The sequence below is a fragment of the Protopterus annectens genome, chromosome 14.part0, assembly GCF_019279795.1.
Source record: "Protopterus annectens isolate FY-2018-M chromosome 14.part0, PAN1.0, whole genome shotgun sequence".
In the NCBI taxonomy this organism is placed as follows: Eukaryota; Metazoa; Chordata; order Ceratodontiformes; family Protopteridae; genus Protopterus; species Protopterus annectens.
This window is the reverse complement of record NC_056748.1, coordinates 21369970-21393384: the sequence shown is the minus strand read 5'-3', so window position 1 is coordinate 21393384 and position 23415 is coordinate 21369970. Positions and strand designations below refer to the sequence as shown.

At 39.8% G+C, this 23415-nt stretch overlaps 1 protein-coding gene across 2 annotated transcripts in view; it reads left to right on the top strand.

The window, feature by feature from the left end:
• OCIAD1 (OCIA domain containing 1) overlaps positions 1–23415 on the top strand; it is a 686887-nt gene that overhangs the window by 374172 nt on the left and 289300 nt on the right. For both annotated transcript variants that reach the window (XM_044055722.1, XM_044055723.1), the window contains one exon: positions 8997–9126. In XM_044055722.1, the coding sequence (XP_043911657.1) occupies positions 8997–9126 (130 nt within the window). The remainder of the gene's footprint in view (positions 1–8996; positions 9127–23415) is intronic.

Genomic DNA, 23415 nt, shown 5'->3' with positions numbered 1-23415 from the left:
ACAAGCAAGTTTGACTGTTGCAGATGGTAGGAGAGTCACTCTGGGTAGAGAAGTGATAGCCTGACCTATAAAAATGGGAGAAAAGGGGATGATGATGGCAAGTCTTGGAGCCCTGCTCACATTTGCAGTGTGTACTTTTTAGGTAAGGATGTAATTGGTCATTAAAGAACACTTTTGTTGTAAAAGTTTGCTGTCTGTCCTGTGCATGTTTTGTTCTTGAAGCAAACGCCATACTCTCAGTTTTTGTACCCTTTTTTCTAAGGAGTAGTTCCAAAGAATGTGTGTGTATGCCATGTCATCACAGCTCTCCACAAGCTTGTGAAAGTCATCTGCAAACTATTTTCACCTGATGTGAGTACTTCTAGACTTGCTTTACCTATCCAGAAATACAGATGTTTGGCTCCAAACATAACTTGGGGATGAATTGTGTCTTAGATCTGTTCTTCTTTTTCCATAGTAAGGCTTCTGAGCCTTCACTTCTATCTTTGCATAACTAAAAATAATGTGCATTCTGTTTTTCCCACATACTTTGTCAGATTTCTTTGTGCCATTATCCCTTTGCATACATTTTTCCTTTACTTGCCCTATCTTTCACTCTTTTTAGATGCATCAAGGACCCTCTGTGATGGGTCTTGCTGTTGAATTTATCTGCTGTAGCAAACAGCATTTTGCATCTTTTCCAGAAATTTCCACATTTGGGGGCAGGTGTATGCCATGAATACCACACAGAAACACTTGCTTCTTGTACACCCCAGCTGCTTTTTTTTTTTTTTGCCAAATGTGCAGTTCGAATTCTGATCTGCCCTACCAATGTTTTCAAACATATGTGCTTTTGTGGGGCTTTGTTTTTTTTTTTTTTTTTTTTTTTCAATAATAATTCTTTATTTTATTTTTTCCAAACAACTAATACAGTACTACCAACTACTTACAATATGTACATGAATGCTTCCAACAGTTACATAGAATCATTATACATACCTATACACTTTTAAAAAAAAAAATAATGAAGAAAAAAGAACTAGTAACCATATAAGACTTATCTCAATAAAATTCAACAGTTATTCAGTTTTTCCCAGCGAATAGTGGAATGGAACTTTAAGCTAATACAATGTTAAAGATTTGTTCCCATATTTTTGTATTGTTTACATTTTTCTTATGATCACTAATTAGAAATTTATGTGCTAGAATATGTTTGGTGGCTACTATCTTGAAATTTTGCCATGATGTCTGTAAAGGGTTCAACCAATTGTTTTTTTTTTTTTTTTTTTTTTTTTTGAAATGGCAAAAGAATTTGGATTTTCTTTTTAACTGGTCCATCTTGATACCTGGGCACACTCCCTTGAAGGCTCTGCCATATGGTCAGGAGGAGTTTTTAATACAGTTTAAATTCCTGACATTTATCATTTATTTTATTTTATGGCTTTTTCTTACAGGAGTCAAACTTTCGGAACAAAATACTTCATTTAGAGGATTTGCAGGAGCCTTGTTCCTCTAGAGGGGTAGGTATTTCATGTGGTGTGGCACTCTTCTTAGTGGTGGGGATCATCTCCAATTAGTGGGGGGTTTAATTCTGTTCTGGCCCTCTTTTCTGTGCCACAAGAGGTGTAACCCCAGCTGTTCATATGGAGCACATCCTGGGGGTGATTGTGCTGCCTTGCCTCTTCATAATTGTTTTAATTGTGGGTCTGTGACTTACTACTAAAAGGAAAAGCAGTAAAAGAAAATAAATAAATGACAAATGCCAGGCATCAAAAATGTGATTAAAAACTCTTCCTGGCACCTCAGCAGAGCCTTCAAGGGAGTTTGCTCTGGTGTCAAGAGGGAAGCTTTCTAAATTAGTTTGATTGTAAGTGATTATCCAGGAGGACAGGTTAGTACCTCATGCTACCAAGATCAACTTCTGCATGCACTTGGGAAGTTCTGGGAGCCTTTTGCTGAGTCTTGCTTCCATTTTGAAGAATATGACATATGCTTTACTTGTTCTGTGTTGGGAGGCAGGATTAACATTTAGTTCTGGTTATTCTTAGCAACCCACTGCCTTTGTATTTCATTGTGGATATCCCTTTCTGCTGTACAAGACTTGAACTTCTTAGGCCTGCTTATCTTCATTGGGGCTCTGGGTCAAAGATAATGGGGGGTTTTCTATGAGTTGGCTTGCGTTTGGTTCATCACCTTCTTGGGAATATCCTCTTTCTTTGGGTTGTTGTAGGAGTCTGTTTACTCTGTCCATATGTAGGAGCCTTATTTTCCTTATCTTTTGAAGGAGATTTTTATTTCCAAATTATTTCCTTCTTTTATTTCACTGCATGGGGCAGGCACTGGAGTAATTATTGGGGCTGCCACTTTTTAAAGTGGTGTCATTTCTTGGGTCCTACACTAAATGGTCTGTACTCTGGGGTAGAGGACTGCATGTTTGTTTTCTGACACTTTGAAAGTAGAGTGTACAATTACTTCCCCACTTGGTTGGGTGAGCATGTTTCTTGATCACAAGGGCATTCCACCCACTAATCCACTTCTAATTTTGCTTGATATTTCCCTGGCAAGCTTGATTAATGCGGCCCATTCCTATATCATCTGAAAAAGTTTTGACTACTTCCAGTTGTGCTTTTAGTTCCTCATCTGATGAGCTATACAGTTTTAAGTCATCTACAAAGAGAAGATAAGTCTTTACACTTTGTTGCTTTCTGGGAGCCAAATTATGCCCATGACCTAATCTGTTATGAAGACAGCTTAATGGGTTAAGGGCAAGGCAAAAGAGCAGAGGTGACAGAGAGTCACCCTGGAATATCCCCCTTTGAATTTTTATCCCTGGAATAATAATTTGTCCTTTATTTATCATGGCGTAACTGCAAAGTGGTTTGCCACTGTTTCATGGTTGCTGTGATGTAGTCTATCAGTGTAGGGTGCATCTTGTACATTTTTAAGCACTCTTTTATCCATGAATGTGAGATACTGTCAAATGCTTTTTTTTGTAGTCCATCCATGCCATACTTAGATTCTTCCCCTTTTTACAGTTCTCCGGTATGACTTTATTTAACAACAAATCATCCTTTGTTTCTTTTATTACCCTTTTGTTCTATTGCCATAATTAAGTTTTCTTCTAAATGACTATAAACTCCATTGGCAACAAAACAACATCTGTGGTTTTACTGCATGGCAATCAACTCAGCCGCAGTGCCCATCACGAATGGCCTTTGATTGTAAATGCAACAGATATGTTCTTATTGTATCCACTGATATACAAAGAGGGATACGCTCTCTCTCTGTCCCCATATGTGGTCTGTCCCTCCCGACAGCCATGGATGCTGGAGTACCATGCAGTTTGGGCAAGTATATTTTTGTATATCACTAAATTGCAGTTGGAGGACATTTCTTCATTGTTCCTAATATGCAGGAAGGGGCTAACTAGGAGCAAGGGAATTGACTGGTTGGCATGGGGGTATGAGCTTACTAACGCAGTCAGCATGCATGCTCACGGTATGTATCTTTACAGAGACGTAGCCATCCTTGAGCTTAGAAATTTCTAGAAAAAAGATGCCGGTTGGTGGAGGAGATAAATCTAACCGTGGCAGCCCTCCTAGCTTCCCTACTGAGGTTCACCTAATGTTGTTCTTTGTCTTTTCGGCTTTTCCCGGTTAGGAGGTCACAGAGTAACTAAATTATTTGTGTGTGCAGTTAGTTAATTCTGTCTCTTCTCATTTTGCTGCCTCATTCTGACAGTCATTCATTTGATTGTCCAGCTCACACACAGATTTTGAACACAGCATTATCATATGCATATATCTATCTTTATTTCTGTTTTTTGTGTAATTTCTGCCATCTTGCTGCTTAATTTTCTGGATATTCGTAGGTTTAGATTAGCTACTGAACTGTCTTAGATGTTCATCGTGTTTCACTGTTGCAGTCATGACTGTAGGGTTCTCCCCTGCCGGCAGGTAGTCCTCGGTCAGCCAGAATCCCAAAGTCTGGGTCTAACGTCGGCTGTTCAGCCATGTTCCCTGACGTCAGAGCGCCAGAAGTACAAAGCTGACAGCCGACGCCTTGTTCTCCAGTCTTTCTTGCCGTGTGGTGATAGCAGTTCGCAAGTGCCGGTCGGCTGACTCCTGACAATTTTTTCTAATCAAACTTCAATCCGAAGACTTTCTTCTCCTACTCAAAGCTAAGTACCCCGTTGGGGAAACTTTTTTCTTGCTCCAGTCCGATGTCAGAAAAAGTTAATAACTGTATTTCATGTGGGAAGCAAGTACCTCATAAGGATTTTCATTCTTACTGTATTCCTTGCTTAGGCCCTGACCACGACGTAGCTAGTTGTCGGTTTTGTGCTAGATTCAATCAACGTACTATTAAACGAAGGTATGATTTTGCTTTTCATTACTTCGGTAGGCGTTTTCATTACAAAATGTCTTCAGATACGGTTCCGGCTACCGGAGCTCACAAACGACACAAGGACAAAGACAGGCCTCCGAGGTCCAAATCAGACGATATCGCACAAGCGGAGCCAGCTTCAGGTTCGGCCGTCATCAGTGAGGCGCTTTTGCAGCCTCCGTCGTCGGCCATTTCGGAACCGATAGCCGAAACGGACTCCCACAAGGAGCCTACTAGGCCTTTGAATATTTCAGTTGGACCTTCGGACAATGCTCCTTTGGATGGGTCCAGAGCCGCTGTGCAGGTACTGGCTTCCGAAGGGGTTTTCAGGCCTACTCAGCTTCTTATAAAGGCAAAGCCAAAGACAAAGGCAAAGACTCCTTCCAAATCAAAGACTACAACCCAGGCCTCTTCTGATCCGGCTCCCAAGTCTCAGAAACAGTTACTTAAAATGGCGGAGGACTTACTTACTATGATTAGAGGTTCACATCCCCCTCCAGATAAAAGGCCAAGGCAGGAAGTTTATTATGACTCCTCTGATCAGGCTTCTGTGTCTTCTGTTTCTTCTTCTGACAAGGAATATTCTTTCCCTCCTTATGAGGATTCTGATGCTGAGGAATCCATTCCTTCAGCTTCTCCCCCTGAGGATTTCTCTTTTGGGGAAACTTTGCATGAAATGAGGGAACATTTCCACTGGGAAGGACAGGAGTACTCGGAATCTAAGAAAATACTAAGGGATTTTCTTCTTCTTCCCCAACATAGGCCCCTGGCTATTCCTCCTATTTTGGATATTGCGGATGATGCTTTTTTGGAGGCTAACTTAACTCCTGACTCTTTTCCTCCAGCTCATGTTAAGCCAGGCAGATACTATAGGGTTCCTGATTCCCACCAGTTTTTATTCAAGAACCCAACTGCTGACCCTGAAACCATTTCTCAGGGTCCTAATGGCGTTAAGGCCGCTTCTGCTAAAACCCCCATTCCCACTGAGAAGGATTCCAGATCTTTAGAAAGATGGGGCAAAAAAGTGTACACTTCTGCTACTTTATCTATTAGGGCTTTAAACTGTTAGTTTCATATGCTGAAATACAAGCAATTTCTCCTGTCTGTTTTAAAGCAAAAGCTAACTTCCATTTCCGCCTGTGCAGATGATAAGGAACTACATGACTTATTGCATGCCACTGAACAAGTTGGGAAGCATGGTTTACACTATGGATTTGATGCCTTGGAGGCTTCTTGTAGGGCTGCTGCCTCTGGCACAGTAATTAGAAGGCATGCATGGTTAAAGGAACAAAATTTGCCAGATCAGGTAAAGGCTAAATTATTGGATGCTCCTGTTCAGCATAATGTTTTATTTGGATCTAAAGCTGAAGACGTGATTAAAAAGATGGAGGACAAGGCAAAGTCCATGCAAACAGTTAAAGATTTCTTACAAGTACAGCCACCCAGATTTAGCAGGAATTGGCCTACAAAAAATTGGTCCTTTCCCAATTCAGACAGGCCTCAGAGGGGTAGATATAGACGCCCCCGAGGTAGACCTCAAATGCAAGCCTCTTATAGACCAAGACAGTGGACTGCTTCCACCCCTAGGGGAGGAGAAGACAGGTCGCAAGCTCATAGAAAACAGACTCAATGACTCCCTCTGTTGGGCTGCAGGAACTTCTTGCCTGGAAGCCCCTCTCGGAGGAAAACTTTCTCTTTTTCATCTAAATTGGACTCGTATAACCCAAGACAAATGGGTTCTGGATGTGGTTTCAAGAGGTTACAAATTCCATTTTCATACCCCACCAAGGCCAAGCGGATGTCCAGATCTTCCAAAACATCAATGGTCAGAGGCATTAAACCAGGTGGAAGCTCTCTTGGCCATGAAAGCCATAGAACTTGTTCCACTTTCAGAGATGGGACAAGGTTTTTACTCAAGGCTCTTTCTAGTCCCCAGGAAGCAAAATTCATGGAGACCCATTCTGGATCTGTCAGTCTTGAACACTTTTCTAGAGGTACCAAAATTCAAGATGCTTACTCTACAGCAGCTACTGCCAATGCTGACCAAAAATGCATGGATGGTAACTTTGGATTTAAAAGAAGCATATTTACACATTCCCATCAGACAGGAACGCAGAAAATACCTCAGGTTCAAGGCAGGATCGAGGCACTACCAATTCTCTGCGCTGCACTTTGGATTGTCTACTGCACCCAGGGTCTTTACCAAGTGCTTGGCTCCAGTAGTAGCTTATTGCAGACTCAAGGGAATTCAAATTTACCCTTATCTGGACGACTGTCTTATTCAGGCAGAAAGCAAAGATGTCTTACTCCAGCATCTACAATTTGTTCAGAATCTTCTCAAGTTCCTGGGATTCACTGTAAACATAAAAAAGTCAAATTTGACACCCTCACAACAGATAATTTTTCTGGGCGCTTCTCTAAACACAACAACCCAGATGGCATTTCTGACATACGAAAAACAAGTTACAGCTGTCTTCAACTTTCAAAACCTTGGCAACTACAACTCCGCTATCTGCAAGGAGATTCCTGCAGGCTCTGGGTTACATGGCCTCCTGCATCCTTCTCGTACCGTATGCAAGACTACATATGAGGAAAATACAGTGGTACCTAAAAAGTCTATGGTCTCAGCATTGTCACAGTGTAGACATACTGATCTCCATTCTGCCTTGTCTTCAAAAGGAATTCCTTTGGTGGTCCAAGGCATGTACTCTAAACAAAGGAAAACCCTTCTGTCTGCCTCCTGCCACTCAGATTCTAACCACGGACGCCTCAGATTATGCATGGGGAGCCCATTTTCGGGGCAACTGTCTGCAGGGCCTTTGGACAAAGGATCAGAAGCACCTTCATATCAATTTAAAGGAAATGTTAGCCGTTCAGAAAGCTCTATTGGCCTTCAGGAATCTTCTACAACCAGGACAACTACTGATACGAAAAGACATTTTGGAAGCTGCAACTTGGATTTCAGTGCATACTTTTTCCAAGCACTACAGTCTACCTCTCTACTCTAAGTCTAGGGCAGGCTTTGCTTCTGCAGTCTTGCAGGGCCTTATAGCCGCCCCCTCTACTTTATGACCACCTCCCTTTCTTTCTGCTTTGGGATTCTACCCTACAGTCATGACTGCAATAGTGAAACAAGATGAACATAGTACAGTTGTGTACACTTACCATAAATGTAGATGTTCGAATGTCTTCACTGTTGCAGTCTGGGTTTCCCTCCCTCCTGTCCCCTCTTATTTTTTCTTTTGTGTGGTTCCTTTTTTCACCCTTCTTCTGAGGTGTATTTGCAAAGGGTATGGGAGCTTATTCGTTTTGGAACTTCTGACATCTGGGGCAAGAAAAACTGGAGAACATGGCGTCGGCTATCAGCTTTGTACTCCTGGCGCTCTGACGTCAGGGAGCATGGCTGAACAGCTGATGCCGGACCCAGACTTTGGGATTCTGGCCGACCGAGGACTGCCTGCCGGCAGGGGAGAACCCTACAGTCATGACTGCAACAGTGAAGACACTCGAACATCTACATTTATGGTAAGTGTACACAACTGTACTTTTCTTTGTATAAAATCTCTTGTGGAACCTTTGTAACATAACTGTCTTCCGAAGTGTTACTTTAAAGGGAAGTATGAAAAGATTCTTACAAATTGGAAGTTTTTTTTGTTGGAAATTAGAGAATGTTTAGATTTGTTAATAATTTTGTTTTGAAATGTGGATATGAGAAAGAGGCAGAAAGTGTCAGTGTTTTACTTCCTCCCATTCATGTGGCACATATTCAGTGGAGATTGTTGTCAGTATTAGGATGGAGAAGAGTTAGTTAATAGAATTTGAGGGACGTTTGTCCTGTTGTAGTAAGACCTGCCTTTTCCCCTGCTGTTGACTATGATTATGTGGCTTCAGTGCTAAGAGTTTTCTGCTGGATGTATGTGCCTGTATGCCTTCTGCTGGTATTTTCTACTGTGCGTACTCAGCAACATGAAAAATGTAGAGAAAGTGGAACATACTAGAATTATCTGAGGATTTGTAATGTCTTTTTCTATTACGGATTGCATCCTTAAGTACTATCAAAAGCCTGGTTTTGGCTGTTGAAATAGAAGGGAGTTTGCATTTGATGTGTTTTTTTTTTCTGTAGAGGATAATGGACCACCTACCAACTACTTTGTGGTCTTGACGAGGGGTTGTGTTATGTCATTGTAAATCTGTGGATGCCTGTGATCTACCATTCAGTAGCACAGTGAGAGCTTCAGGTACCATATGCATTTCATTGTTAAGCATCATTTTTCCCATCTCCACAGCTGCAGAGGGAGAAAGAAGAGAATGTCTTACCGTCTGGCCGGGTTAAAAGTGACTTGCTGATTGCTGCCATGCTATCCTAAATTTGGTGCAGAATATTCTTTACAGAACAGCCCTTTAATGAAATCCTTGTCACTGAGATTACCCCTGTAGAGCAGGGAGCATTCCCAATAGTTCTGCACCATGGCATTGTGAGGGAGAGGTTAGGCTGTGGTTATCTGTAGTGGAAGATGATAGCAATACTGTTGTGGGGACACTAGGGGCAGTACATTTGTTATAATGTAAAGGCAAACTGACCAAGATAATATAGGAGCTGAATTAAAATTTGCCTTTTTTTTCTTTTTAAGTTGCTGGCATTTTTGGATACTTGGCTGGAAAGCTTTCATATACAAAGACTTGTCAAGAAAAATTTAAGAGACTAGAAAATTCACCCCTTGGAGAAGCTCTTCGGCGGGGACAAAGTCGTCATCCAGCCCAGTAAGTTTTTTCCATACTTTTTATATTAATTTTCTGTGTCAGCTAGTACAACATTTATTAGCTTTCCATAGTTAGTCCCGTTTTTCAGTGTGATGTTACATAACGCTGTATATACCCTCCAGATGTACTGTTCCATTAGTGATTTAAAACATGTTTTTCCCAGAAAAAAAAAAAAACTGCATTCTTTTCTAGAAACTGATCCGCCTGACAGCAGCTAGCTTCTATTGGTCTGCAAACATTTGATTTTATGCATCTTCCTCATAGCTACATTGATCTTCACATGCAACATTGCAAATGTCATTTCACTAGGTGCTCACTTCTAAGTTGTTATCTTAAGAGAGATGTAGTCTTCTCCCTTCCACAGTGTAGTGCATTGGTTGATCCAGGGTTGCCAACTTTGAAAAGAAATTGCAACAGAGACCTAAAACTTCCCTTACATTTGTAAGATAGTATCGCAAGAGAATTTAGGGTTTGTTTCACTAGAGTGTAACTTGTGGACTGGGACTTGGAGTAATTTTCTTTATAAGTATTGCATATTATTTCTACTACACTGTTCCAGAACTGGTGGGTCATTTTACTTATGTAATGTTTTTCTTTTTGCCTGCTTTGAGTTAAGAGTGGAATTTCATTTTTCCTGACAGTGTGAGTACACATCATGAGTCTGCTAACAATGCAGATAAGTTACACTTTCAGGTAGTGTTTATTTTCTCTAAGTAATGTGACAACAGACCAATGACAGCGGTTTGTCTGCAGGACAAATCACAAGAGCGCTGTTGCTTTTCTGGGTTTCTTTCATAGGACACTCTTGATTAAGGCTGCAAGCACACTTATCTGTGTGCTTAGTACTTCCACTTCTGTGATCTAAACTATTTTTGCAAATCTATGCATGAATCTTGACATTATAAACTAGTTTACAAGTTTGCTTTTGCTTTTTGTTAGGGTAAATTATTTTGTAGTAGTGATAAGAGTACTGAAATGGATGTTAACATTCAAAAGGCAGTGCCACAATGGTTTGTTTTTCCATAGGTTCATAGGTAGTACTAGGCAATCAGTCTGCAGATCAGTTTCAACCCTAGCCCCAAAATTTCCTACTCAAAATGTCCCTCTAGCCTCAAGGAGAGCATTCAAGATGAACCAGGAAGGAATTTGAGGCTGCTCATCTGATTATCTAGATTTACCATAAAGGATGGAAAGGGTGTTACTGTGCTTGACATATAGTGGAAGTTTATTCCAGAAGTGAAGAATAGGTTGGAATATATGAACCTATCATGCCAACATGTCTTATTTATCTCCTGATGAAGATTTAGCTCCTATAACAGAGTATCTGATGTACCAGACTTCCACCTGAATGTCATCTGTTCCTGGAGACTTTCCTGCAGATTGGTCATAAATCACCATTTTTATCTCATGTCTTTCTGTCTTAACTATTAATTGTTGAGCCTTGTCTACATCTAACCTCAGCATATTTCAGTCTTCCATAGCTATTTGCATTTGTGCTTTTTCCTGATGATCCCTATTTCTTTGCTTTATACAAATGTTCACAAAATTTCTGAAATATCTCTAATACCTTTGTAGGATCTCTGGTTATTTTTCTTGTTATACACTTCCTAATTTTGGCAATAACCCTTTCTACTTTCTGTTACAGGTGTTGTTATGCCAGAAGTTTCTAAGGTTTGGAGTTATCAAAAACCTTTTGCTTAACAGCAGCCTTTATAACCACATGCAGATTATCCAAGTAGTCCAATATATTCTAATTAGTATTCTACAACTGCACTTCCTCTTGTTCTGTGAGATTCCCCTTATTCTGTAATACTTAAACCTTTGTCAACCCCTCTGAGTAATTTTTGTTACTTCTTAACCATATCTCTTTTTCCTTTATGTCTACCCTGTTTTTAAACTCTCTGCTAATTTTATTCTATGCATTAGCTATAACCTCTGGAGTACTTTCCATCTTCCCTAATAACTCCCAAATAATTTCCCCTACCCATTCCTTAAATTGCTCTCTTTTTAGCAGGTAGATATGGAAGCTCCAGTGTGTCTTCATTACCCTGCATTTCTATCTTAGTAATTTTTGGTGCATTATCTGGAATATTTAGTAGATGTGTGTCAAAGCTCTTGATTAGATGCAGATAATGCCTGTGAAATATAATTTCTGTCTAGTATAACCAATTTATTGTACCTTGATGAATAGTACGTAAATTATTTCCTGAGTTCCTACTACTAAATTCATGTCTTCCATACCAAATATTTTCATACAATTCTTCAGAAATCTACCCTGTTTTGTTATATTTTCCCTTCTAGTCCCCCCAGATACATCCTAATTGAATCAAACTCCAGTACTCACCTATAAGTAATAATCCCCGCTGAAAGCTGATTATTTCACCCCCTAAAAATTTTTAAGCTCCATAATAGCAGTTTAAGGTGGAATGCAAGTACATGCCAGTGTAATCCTCATCCCTTGCCAGTTGCTACGTACAACTACAAATCTGCCATTATTTTTCCCTCTTTTGTCACTGTTGGAGTGCCTCTAGCAATTAATTTGTGCTCCTCTTTTCCTTTTTCTGTGATATTCTGCAGAATAGCCATCTTGAAATCCTTTCTTTATCAAATTTACATGCTCATTTTTTCCAAATGTGCCTCCTGCAGCATTGCAATTTGCACTACGCATTTTGTAATATAATTAAATATTCTTTCCTTTTTGTCTATACTTATGAGAGAGCATTCACATTCCAAGATAATATGGAAAGTGTTGCCATTTTGATAAGAAGTCATTATTCCCACCTATTAAATATGACAGGTTTTGAAATGTCTATTTTCAGCTTTTGTGATACTTGCACCCACTATTATCATTCAGGTTAATCTTTTATACAGTTTGTTCGTATCAGCATTGGAAAATATGTCACATTTTTTAAAGACTTTATTTTAATGAAAGCCTTCAAAAAATGCAGTAATGAAGAGACACTGGAGCTTCCATATGTACCTGCTAAAAAGAGAGGAATTTAAGGAATGGGTAGGGGAAATTATTTGGGAGTTATTAGGGAAGATGGAAAGTACTCCAGAGTCATAACTTGTTAACCTAATATAATCATACAAAGCTATGTACATCCTCGAATAATAAAATTGAAACCTCCTAGTGGGAACATTTGCCTCAAATAGACAGCTGCAAACACAGGCATTAATAAACCTAAAATTGGGATTATCCATGCTAAGATTCATGTTATTGCCCATGTTTCTATTTACACTAGTTAATGTCTGTCCTTTTTTATTGTTATTCCCTCCCAGATGTGAAAAACTGTTTGTGTGCTTTCAGAAAACATTAACTTTTAGCCTTGAAGAAACCAGTTATGGCTTTTTATTGCCCTATTGTCATCTTGTCTCAATGGAAATGTAAGGGGAAAAAATGTAGTCCTCAGCTGCAGGCTTCTAAAGACAAACTAAAACATGTATTGCTAAAGGAAAACATTTCATTATATTCCATATTGGAACCCCTTCAGTTGATAGACCTTCAGAAATGCTGAACGTTATATGGCTGAGACCATATGACCTACATTTCAGAAGGTCGAACAGTGTGAATGGAGATTGCCGTACATTGTGGAAAGGGAAATTTCCCTTTCTTATCAGTTTAGTTTGATCTCGGAGTTGGTTTATTTAATTAGCAGGGGATGTGGGGTGTGCAGGGGGGCTCCCCCCTCACAAAAAACAAACAAAAAATGACATTGTTTTTAATTTTTTTTATTTTAGTGTCAGCCTTCCGAAATGTTGGTCATATGGTCTCGGTTGTATGACATTTGCCATTTTGGAAGGTTGATCAACTGAAGTAGATCCTCTGTGTTCTCTTATTTGCTTTTTTCCCTGTAAAACTTATTATTTTAAACAGAGGGTCTTATTCCAGACATTCACCTATGCAAAAGTAAGAGAAAATGTATCAGGTCTACATATATTATGATCTGTGTATTTTTGCACCCCACCTCAGTAATCCAAGATTGCAGCCTATTAACTTAAACATGCTTTTGTCAACTTTTTTTCTCTTTTTGCAGTGTACTACCTACATTTCTCAATACTTAAAAGGGGAAACAGAGAGGGGGGGAAGTCATCTGTTTACTTTAGCATCTTTATTACATACAAAAACAAGTAAAATGTTTTACTATAAAACATGTAATTTATATTATAAAAAGTTTCATAGGAATACTGTTAAGAACCAAAATTTTTTACTTACAGCTACCTTTTTGCTTCCTTTTCCCTTCCCCTCAGTATCATTCCAAACATTAATGACATGAAGTGAAGCAAATGCTTTTCAATTCCCCACAAGTTTAATAAAGTCAGCAAAAGTCCACTCTTCCTACTTTTTCTTATACAGCTGTATTTTACAAATGCAACTGATGCTTTGCAGTCTAACATTTATTCATTAACGTCCATGCTGCTGGTCTTCTTTCTGTTTATTTTAGTCTCTCAAATCAGATTCTGATTCAGTTCCAAGGTACTCTTGATTCTTGTAGTCAACTCCTGCTCTTTTCTCTGTCTCTCCAGCATTTTCCTTCGGAACAGTGGAAAAGGTTTTATTGGCAAAGTCAGTGTGCTTTATTATCAGAAGAATGAGAAGCAGACTCATCTTCTGCCTGATGGCTCACTTTTTGTTGGACAAAAGTTTGTATTTCCTCTTTACCCTGTTCTGCATCAAACAATGACTTTGATCTTCCAGGAAAAATATATTCTGAAGCAGCTGGAAACAGCAACTTGAATCTCACACCCACCTCTCGACATTCCTTTATTGCTGGAATAAAGTTATTTCTCTTCTGTACATCGAATAATCATTTTCCACAAATACTTTGCTGCCTCCAGCTTTTATTACTTTGCCCCTTTGCCACAGGTTTGTCCTGATCAACTCTTTCTGCTGGCACGTTTGCATCGTTACTAGTACAGGTCTTGGTTGCATTCTCATGGCCAGATTTGGAGCGTACACAAAATGTGCCCTTTCAATAAGCCGTTCTTGCTGTAGAATACCAGTCCATTTGCTTATTTGTGCCTTCTTAAAATTAATACAGTCTGTTGTTTCTAGTTTTTCTGGTGCAGCAGAAAATCATGGATTTTCCTTATGTGCTGTCCTCTAATTTTACCATTTTGAAACACCTTTTCTTGAACAGTCTAATACTCAGCCAGCCTTTGCTTCATTTCAGCTTTCATTTTTTGCAGTGTTATCAGCTTACCTGAATAGCTGTTTAAAGCTTTTTCCATTTTTTCAGTTTTTTTGTTGTTTGAGTTGACATACTCATTCAATGTTTTGTCTGTTTTAATCAGCTCTGAGCACATTTGACTTATTTTTTGCTCTAGCTTACTGGAAGTCATGTCTTGCACCAAAGCTGGAAGTTGAACTGCTTTTTGCTGTGAACAGCTGGAGGATTCTTTAAAGTCAGCTATTTCTCTATACCTTTTCTAGTCAATTTTCTTTCAGGCTGTCTTAGTTTCTTCTTTGCTGGCATCCAGACAGTGTACTTACTAGCCAGTAACCGAATTTACTTAAAGTGACAGAGTTCCTGACTCTTGTCTTTCATGTTCTTTGGAGGACATCACCTACTTCCTCACTAGGGTGGCGGTTACATTCTAGGGTACCCAGCAAGGTGTGCTAGTTTCAGTTGACTGGAAGTGTTTGGCTGTTCCATACTGGGGCTTGGTGTGAGTGGCGTAGACATGAAACACAAGTTTTACTTGAGTTGAGATGTGGGAACACACTTTTAGAGAACACAAACTGCCAGCTCCAGGCTTATCTCAGGTCTCTCTCCTCTGCATGTGTTTCATTGTGCATATGTTTACATACACAATCTATGTCAAATGGTACTGATTGTGCAAGAGTCTTATGTTCATCCTTGTGGATGTGGAACCTCTCCCACCAAGATTCATTTTAAGAATCTAATGATCTGGAGGCTATTTATTTGCCTTTGTTAAGGGGAAAGTTTGACTGGGCATTGAACCTTTTTTTCAGTGGAGGCCTGTGAGAAAAGTTCCAAAGTTACAATAATACATGCAACAGAGTCATAAAAAGAGAAACGTAAAATAATACATAAAGCAGAATCTTGAAACTTTATTATTTCTGAGCCAGACAAAGATCTTGCAGCCTCTTCTCTCCAGTTTGTGTGTCCACCATTTGATAAGACTTTGAGTCTCATGAGGACCAGTATGCACTGACCTTGTGTTTCTGTCTCTTCTCCCGAGGAAATGCCTTGCTGTGTATATGGGGAGGAAGACAAAGGAACCCCTGGTCATCCCACCCATGGATCTGGTTTACAGTGATGCTATCTTGAAAACATTGTGGCATCTCAACCCTACTGCAGTAGTCCTCAGCAAAGCGGAAGCCCTGTGGAAGCCCCCTCCATTTCAACTTATTCACTGTTTCAACACAGAGGTCAGAAAGGAAGGACTAAAATGTATTTATTTATTTTTATCCCGTGGTGACTAAGAGGGACATAGTTTTTGTTTCTTAGATACCTAGAGCTGTGGAAACATCTCTGGGTCCTAGTAAAGGAGGTCTCCATGGTTGCAGAGAATATCGGCTTCATCCCAAGACCTGAACTTGATAAAAGCCATGTTGAACCCGCTCTAGCTAGCTAGTGTCAGTGGTTCTTAAGCTTTAAGGAAATCTTCCCCTCTGCAAGTTTATCCCCTTTAGGTGAAGACATTCCTTTTTGTTGGAAATCTACTCTCTGGCAACCCATTTAGTCACCTTGCAAGGTGACTTTACTCATCCTACTTAATATTGTCATATTGAATAGGTAGCATTACAGTTTGTGTCATAAGTTGTTACATACAAGGGATTGCGCACTCTGAAGTCACTTAGGATACAGTATAATGAGTCCTATGAATTGTTTTCTAGGGTTATAAGGCTGGGATTTTTAATGCAGCACAACATGGAACCTTTTTAAACCATAATTTTATGTATTACCTCAGAAATTTAAAAGTATTCATAATCCACTAGAGTGTCCTGTACTTTCTGTCTGTCATGGCATTACATCAGAAACTGGAAATTTTCTGAGACTTTGTTGAAAGGTTATGTGATGCAACAAGGCGCTTGCATTAAAGACAGAGGTCACATTTTAAAGAAGCTTGCTCATATGGTATGGCAGTTGGAGTATTAATGGGTCACTTTACTTTAAATATTTTTTATTTATGTTCATTTTTCATAGGCACAGGCTAGAAGTAGTTACTTGTTTTGGGAGATCATCCACATTGTAAATCTGGTAGTATGTTATATTTTAGTTTAGCACTCTATTTTAGTTTTGATAAGTTTTATTTACTAAAAACTGTTTTCAAGGGGTTGCATTTTGGTCTCAGCTATGCTAATATGTTTGATTTTTTTTTTCATTATTGAGATCAAGGACATGGCTACTGTGCATCTTTTTAACCCCTTGTTTGGGTCATTGTAAAGATGATTTCATTTTTATGTCAGAATTGTTCTTCATTTCTCTATAGAAGAATCAGTATGGACTCTTTTTTTTTTTTTTTGCTTCTCATATATAAATAAATATATAGAAGTCTCCTTCACATGGTCGACTTTTCAGAAAGTCGACTTTCATATGGCCGAGACCATATGATCGACTTTCGAAAAGCCGACCATGGGGAACCACTATCTCCGTACAGTGCAGAATGGGAAACTTTTCTTCTTCTGCACTGTAATGCAATCTCGGAGTTGGTATATTTAAGTTATGGGGGTAGAGCCCCCCCACGGGGATGTAGACCCATATATATATATATATATATATATATATATATATATATATATATATATATATATATATATTCCATCCCTTTCAACTTTCGGGTTTAAAACCCCGCGTTTGCGCTTGTTTAAGCTCCATGGATCCAGAACTGGCATCCTGCTGACTGCAAGAGCAACTAGAAGGAGAAAGAGGTGCTCTTAAGTGCCTCTGTTTTGATTTTTTTTTTGCTTATTTACTGCATTCTGTACATGTTTTTAGTAGTTTTTAACTAAATTGCATTTACTTAAACTGCATTCGTTGTAATATTGCTACACACTCAAGTGCGCTAGCCTGCACTGCATTTTATACTGTATTTACTGCATTTTTAGCGTAGTTTTCATAGGTTGGTACTAGGCTATCGGCCCTAGGGGCCTATACAAGCCTAGCCATAACAATTCCCTGGCTATTTATTCCCACACTATTTACTTCCCTAGACCCCTGTCTTTTCCTGTATTAAGTAGTTTTTACTGTGTTCTCTGCCTTGTTTCCCGCCTTTCCTGTGACTAGTGTAGTCCAATTACAGAGTTGCTGTATCCTAGACTGTTTGGAAGTTTCTGAGTCCCAGGCCTTTCTGTGTTGGAGGGAAGCCTTCTAGCTTATCAGTGGGAGTGGTAAGCTCTAGGTAGCCTATCTACCACTAGAGGAGTGGTTTCTGGCCCAGAAATTCTAGTTTATTGGCCGTTTGGGCAGTTTTTCCATCCCTTTCAACTTTCTGGTTTAAAAGCCTGTGTTTGCATGGGTTTGGACTTGTTTAAGCTCTGCGCAGTGCTGGTGAGCTGCGACAAACTATTACAAGTGCCAGAAAGTCTACTCTTCAAAGTTTCCTTTAGATCTTGCTAGTCCTTTCTCTCTTGCACTTCTAATCGCTTAATCGCTCTGCACTTCAACAAGCTTTTGTAGCAATTACTGTAGCACACTTGGGTACTATCAGCACTAGCACCAGTGCTTATTAGTTATGACCATGCCTCCTGGAATGATTAAAGGGCAGTTTCCTGTGCATTCTTCTGCTAACCTGGTGCACTTGGGCATTATGAGGCAGTGTAACAACTGCCTCATGTACACTGACAACCCCCTCCTCTTACCTCCCAACACTCAGACTTGTGAGAGATGCACTTATATCACCAAATTGGAAGCTATGCATTCTCCAGCCAAGACCGGACTAGCTGGTCAAGAGGAGAAGGTCAACACTCGTACCACACCACATGGAACACATGGCCCTCCAGAACACCCACCAGCACAGCTCACACATAGAAACACAAATCACACACCCACTTTTGTGGAGGCTTTCAATAGAAATTTGCCCAAACAGCAGACACCTCCAAGGCAGAATTGCAATCGACCCATCACAACACAACGTCAACCACAGTACACATAGCTCACCTCCACAATGTGCCCCTCAACCTAAGCCTTTAAGGCAAAACACATTGCCCAGCATACTAATCATAGGCGACTCAGTAGTGAGGCACACAGATGTCCCACTCACTAGGTTGAACAAGGAGAAGGCGACAATTGTCAATCAGGTGCCAGGATCCGTCATGTAACACATGTACTCAAGTCACTTCACAGCAAGTATAAGTATGACTCGGTCATTGTCCATGTGGGTGTGCATGACCTGAGACGCACCTCCCTGGACTACATGAAAAGAGACATGATGGAGCTCTCACATTGTGGCCCAGACAGGTATGACCCTAGCCCTGAACAGTATTCTACCGTTACCCAGAATGCTACCACAGTACAAGCAAAAAATGATTGACTTCAACAACTGGCTAAGATGTTCTTCGTGTTTCACTGTTGCAGTCATTACATTTGGGTAATCCTGCTGGCAGGTTGCCCTCAGCCGGCCTGAATTCCAAAGTCTTGGGTTCTGCTTCGGCTGCCGTCGCCCCTTCCCTGTCGTCAGGGGTATAAAAGAAGCCCGAAGCAGAAGCAGTTCACAAGTGCCAGTCGGCCGACTCCTGAAATTTTCGTGTTTTGAGTTTCAGAACAGAAGTCTTCAATAAAGCTAAGTACCCTGTTGAGGAAACTTTTTTTCTTGCTCCAGACCAATGTCAGAAAAAGTTAATAATTGTATTACTTGTGGAAAGCAAATACTTCATAAGGATTTTCATTCTTACTGTTTTCCTTGCCTAGGCCCTGATCACAACGTTTCTGGTTGTCGGTTTTGTGCTAGGTTTAACCAACGCACTATTAAGCATCAGTATAATTTTACTTTAAAGTATTTTGATAGCTGGTTTAATTATCCAAAAATGTCATCGGATAGCCATCCGACAAACGGAGTTTACAAAAAACGCAAAGAAAAGGATAGAGAAAAACAACCGAGGCCCAAAACCGATGACAGAGCTTCTCCTAAGCCAGTCGCTGGTTCTCAGTGAGGCGCTTTGGCAGCCCCAGACACCTGCTACTTTAGAGTCACAGGGCGATACCGACTCCCACGTGGAGTCGGCCATGCCGCTGGATAGTCAAAGTATTGGAGCCTCGGACTCTAATCCCTCAGATGGGTCCGGAGCCGCTGAGCAGGTACTGGCTTCTGAGGGTGTATTCAGACCACAACATCTTTACATTAAAACGACTGCAGCTTCTAAAACAAAGAAACAAACTCATGAGCCACATGTACAGGCCTCTATGCCCAAAGAACAGATGATCAAGATGGACGAAGACCTGAATACCTTGATCAGGGATTCGCATCCCCCTCCTGATAAGAGACCCAGGCAAGACACTGACTATGAATCTTCAGATCAGGTTTCTATTTCTTCTGATTCTGCTTCTGATCAGGGATATTCTTTACCCTTCTGAGGATTCTGATGTTGAAGAATATATCCCTTCGGCATCCCCTCCTGAGGATTATTCCTTTGGGGAAACCTTGCATACCATGAGGGAGCATTTTCACTGGGAAAGCCAAGATTTTAAAGAATCTAAAAAGAGGCTCAGGGATTTCCTTTTACTACCACAGCACAGGCCTCTAGCCATTCCCCCTGTGTTAGACATTGTAGATGATGTGTTTTCTGAGTCTAGTTTGACCCCTGACTCCTTACCACCAGCTCCTGTTAAGCCTGACAGATATTACAGGGTTCCTGACTCTCACAAATTTCTTTTTAAAAACCCTACTGCTGACCCAGAAACCATTATACAGGGTCCCAAGGGAGTTAAGTCCTCTACAGCAAAAAACCCAACCCCCCTCTGGCAGACATTCAAGGGCACTAGATAGATGGGGAAAAAAGGTTTACACATCTGCAACTTTGGCTATAAGGGCCTTAAACTGTCAGTTTTATATGCTCAAGTATCAACAATATCTCATGGGATTGCTTAAACAGAAAATGATGTTAAATTCTGAATGTGCTGAAAACAAGGAAATGCAAGATTTATTGCATGCTGCTGAACAAGTTGGAAAGCATACTTTGCAATGTGATTTTGATTCTTTGGAGGCCTCCTGCAGGGTCGCAGTTACGGGTTCTGTAATTAGGAGGCATGCTTGGTTAAAGGAACAAAAATCTGCCTGATCATGTTAAAGTTAAGTTACTAGATGCACCTTTACAGCATGATACTTTGTTTGGTGCTAAGACAGAAGAAAAAAAATGGAACACAAAGCTAAATCTATGCAAACTGTTAAAGATTTTTTACAAGTACAGCCACCTAGCTTTAGTAGACACTGGCCTACAAAATAATTGGTCCTTTCCTTTGTCAGACAGACCTCAAAGGGGCAGATCCAGTCGTCCAATGGGCAGATCCCAGGCGCAAGTTTCTTATAGGTCAAAACAATGGGGTGCTTCTACCTCCAAAGCTGGAGAAGATAAAGCACAAACATACAGAAAGCAGTCCCAATGACTTTCCCCTGCCTGCACCAAGCACTTATCTTCTGGCAGCACCCTTAGGGGGAAAAATTAGCACTTTTTGCTCAAAATTGGCACATTATAACCCAGTATAAGTGGGTTCTAAATATAGTGTCACAAGGCTACAAATTCCATTTCCATACCCTGCCAAAGGCAAATGGTTGGCCAGATCTGCCAAACAATCAATGGGCAGAGGCACAAAAACAAGTTTCGTCCCTCATGGACATGGGGGCCATTCAGCAAGTGCCAGAGCAAGAGCGAGGACAAGGATTTTACTCGACTGTTCTTGGTACCCAGAAAGGACAAGGCCTGGAGGCCGATACTGGACCTATCTATTCTGAACACATTCCTGGATATTCCAAAATTCAAAATGTTGACTTTGCAGCAGCTTCTGCCCATGCTGGGCAAGAATGCATGGCTTGTGACTTTAGAACTAAAAGAGGCATACCTGCATGTTCCAATCAGACAATCATGCAGAAGACACCTCAGGTTCAAGGCTGGTTCAATGCATTACCAATTTTCTGCACTGCCCTTTGGCTTATTTACTGTGCCCAGGGTCTTTACAAAGTGCCTGGCACCAGTAATTGCATTCTGCAGACAGAGGAATACAAATATATCCTTACTTGGACGACTGTCTAATTCAAGCAGAGTACAAGGACATTCTTCTTCAACATCTGGTGTTTGTGAAAAGACTTCTAACATGCCTAGGGTACACAGTCAACGAAAAGAAATCAAAACTAGTACCCTCTCAAGAGATAACATTCCTGGGTGCAAGCTTGAATACAACTGCCCAGATGGTTTCTCACACCAGACAAACAAAGGCAACTGACTACCTATTTCACAATATTTCACAATTAAACAGCGAACAGTTCAACGACCAACGTGAACAACTCTTGAGACTGCTTAAAAGGTACAAGTCGCTTGATTTAGAGAACTGTTATTTTTCTCATTGCATTGAACTTGGTATCGTACCGAAGGGGCTGAGGTTTTTTAAATGCCCCAATGGTGTTAATCTTAGTCACCCTATGTTTGAAACTTTAGTGACTTTTTTTAATGAAGCGGGTTTGCGCTTCCTTAAGTTGTTGATTGACAATAACATACACAAAATGAATCTGCTTAAGGATGAAATTGTTAACATTGAGGCTTATGTTAAAGGCAAGTTAACAGTTGACAACTTTAATGAATTTTTTAAACAGTTATCACACGAGATTGATCAGCATTCAGCTGAAGTGACCAACAGAAAACAGCTGAAATTAAAGCGTGACATTGTCTCTTATCAAAATAAGACAGCATATGATAACTTTGCCTTAAACCATCGAGGCAATAATTCTAAAGGACAAGGGGTTAACATGAGCAACAAGCGCGCTTACAGTGCTGTTGTCTCTGCACCTACAGCTGATAATAACTGTGCTTTTGTGAACAGTAGGTCTGATAAAGGTCAAGATTTGAGTACACCTACCATGGCGACTGTTACTTCTGTTGATAACATATTACTTGATAACAAGAAAGGTGGTGTTGATTTGGAAAGAAATCACCATGAATCTGCTGGCGGTAGTTCTTCCCCTAAATTTGATAAAGACAATGTTTGTAGAAACAAGTCAAGTATTATTTCTTCCGATCCTTCTGTTTCTTCTATTAACAAAAAGAACCAGTTTAACAAAAAAACTGTGCTAACTAGGAGTCGGACTTTTTTGGGGTCCAATTCGTCGGGGGACGAAGCTTAAATGAACACATGGACAGTTTTAGTATTATTAATTTAACTGATCATGTTTTTGCTGATATTGAGTTAAAAGTTTTAAGATATGGGTTGAATTTTGTTCCTAACAACAGGGCCAATTACAGTAGAACTGTTATTGACATTAAAAAATTCGCTAGGAAGTTGAATTTATTTTATTTAATGCATGACTTGCCAGAAACTAAAAAGGTTTTGGTTAAGCCTTCTAGTTATACACCAAGATTACATCACACTATCAAAGTTTACGAAGAGCTTTGCATTAAAGACCTTAACACCTTGTTAACAACTAATGGTTATGTTCATGATAATTTATCTTCTGACGAAAGGAAAGCATTGAATTGTTTACAAGCTTTAACTGGAAAATTTAGATTTATGAAAAGTGACAAAGGAGCTAATATAGTTATAATGGATCAAGAAACATATAAAATTAACATGTTAAGTATCTTAAATAATGTAGATGAATATGAACAGGTCACACTTTATGAGATTCACAAATGTTTTCGTATGATACATTCTCATTTATATGAAGCTCTTATGTCAGGAGACATTAACTTTGAATTATATGATTTTTGTGTGGTGCAGGAGCCAAAGATTGGGGTGATTTTTGGCATCTCTAAAACTCATAAGGATTTAAGAAATCCCCCATTTAGGTCGATTGTATCCTGTCCACATTCAATAACAGAAGGGGTTTCCTTAGTCATAGATGCGGTGTTGGGTCCTTTACTAGTTAATGAACTATCATATGTTAAGGATTCATGGCATTTTTTGGATAAATTAAAGACTTTTGCTGAAGGTGGGGCTTTTGAATCCAGATAGACATATTATTTTTACCATAGATGTAGTTTCATTGTACACTTGTATTCCGCACGATGATGGTGTTGAGGCTATATGGAGTTTTTTTGTTTAAAAAGAAATATTTCACTGGCAATGCTATTTCTACAATTTGTAGATTGTTAGAAATTATTTTACATAACAATTT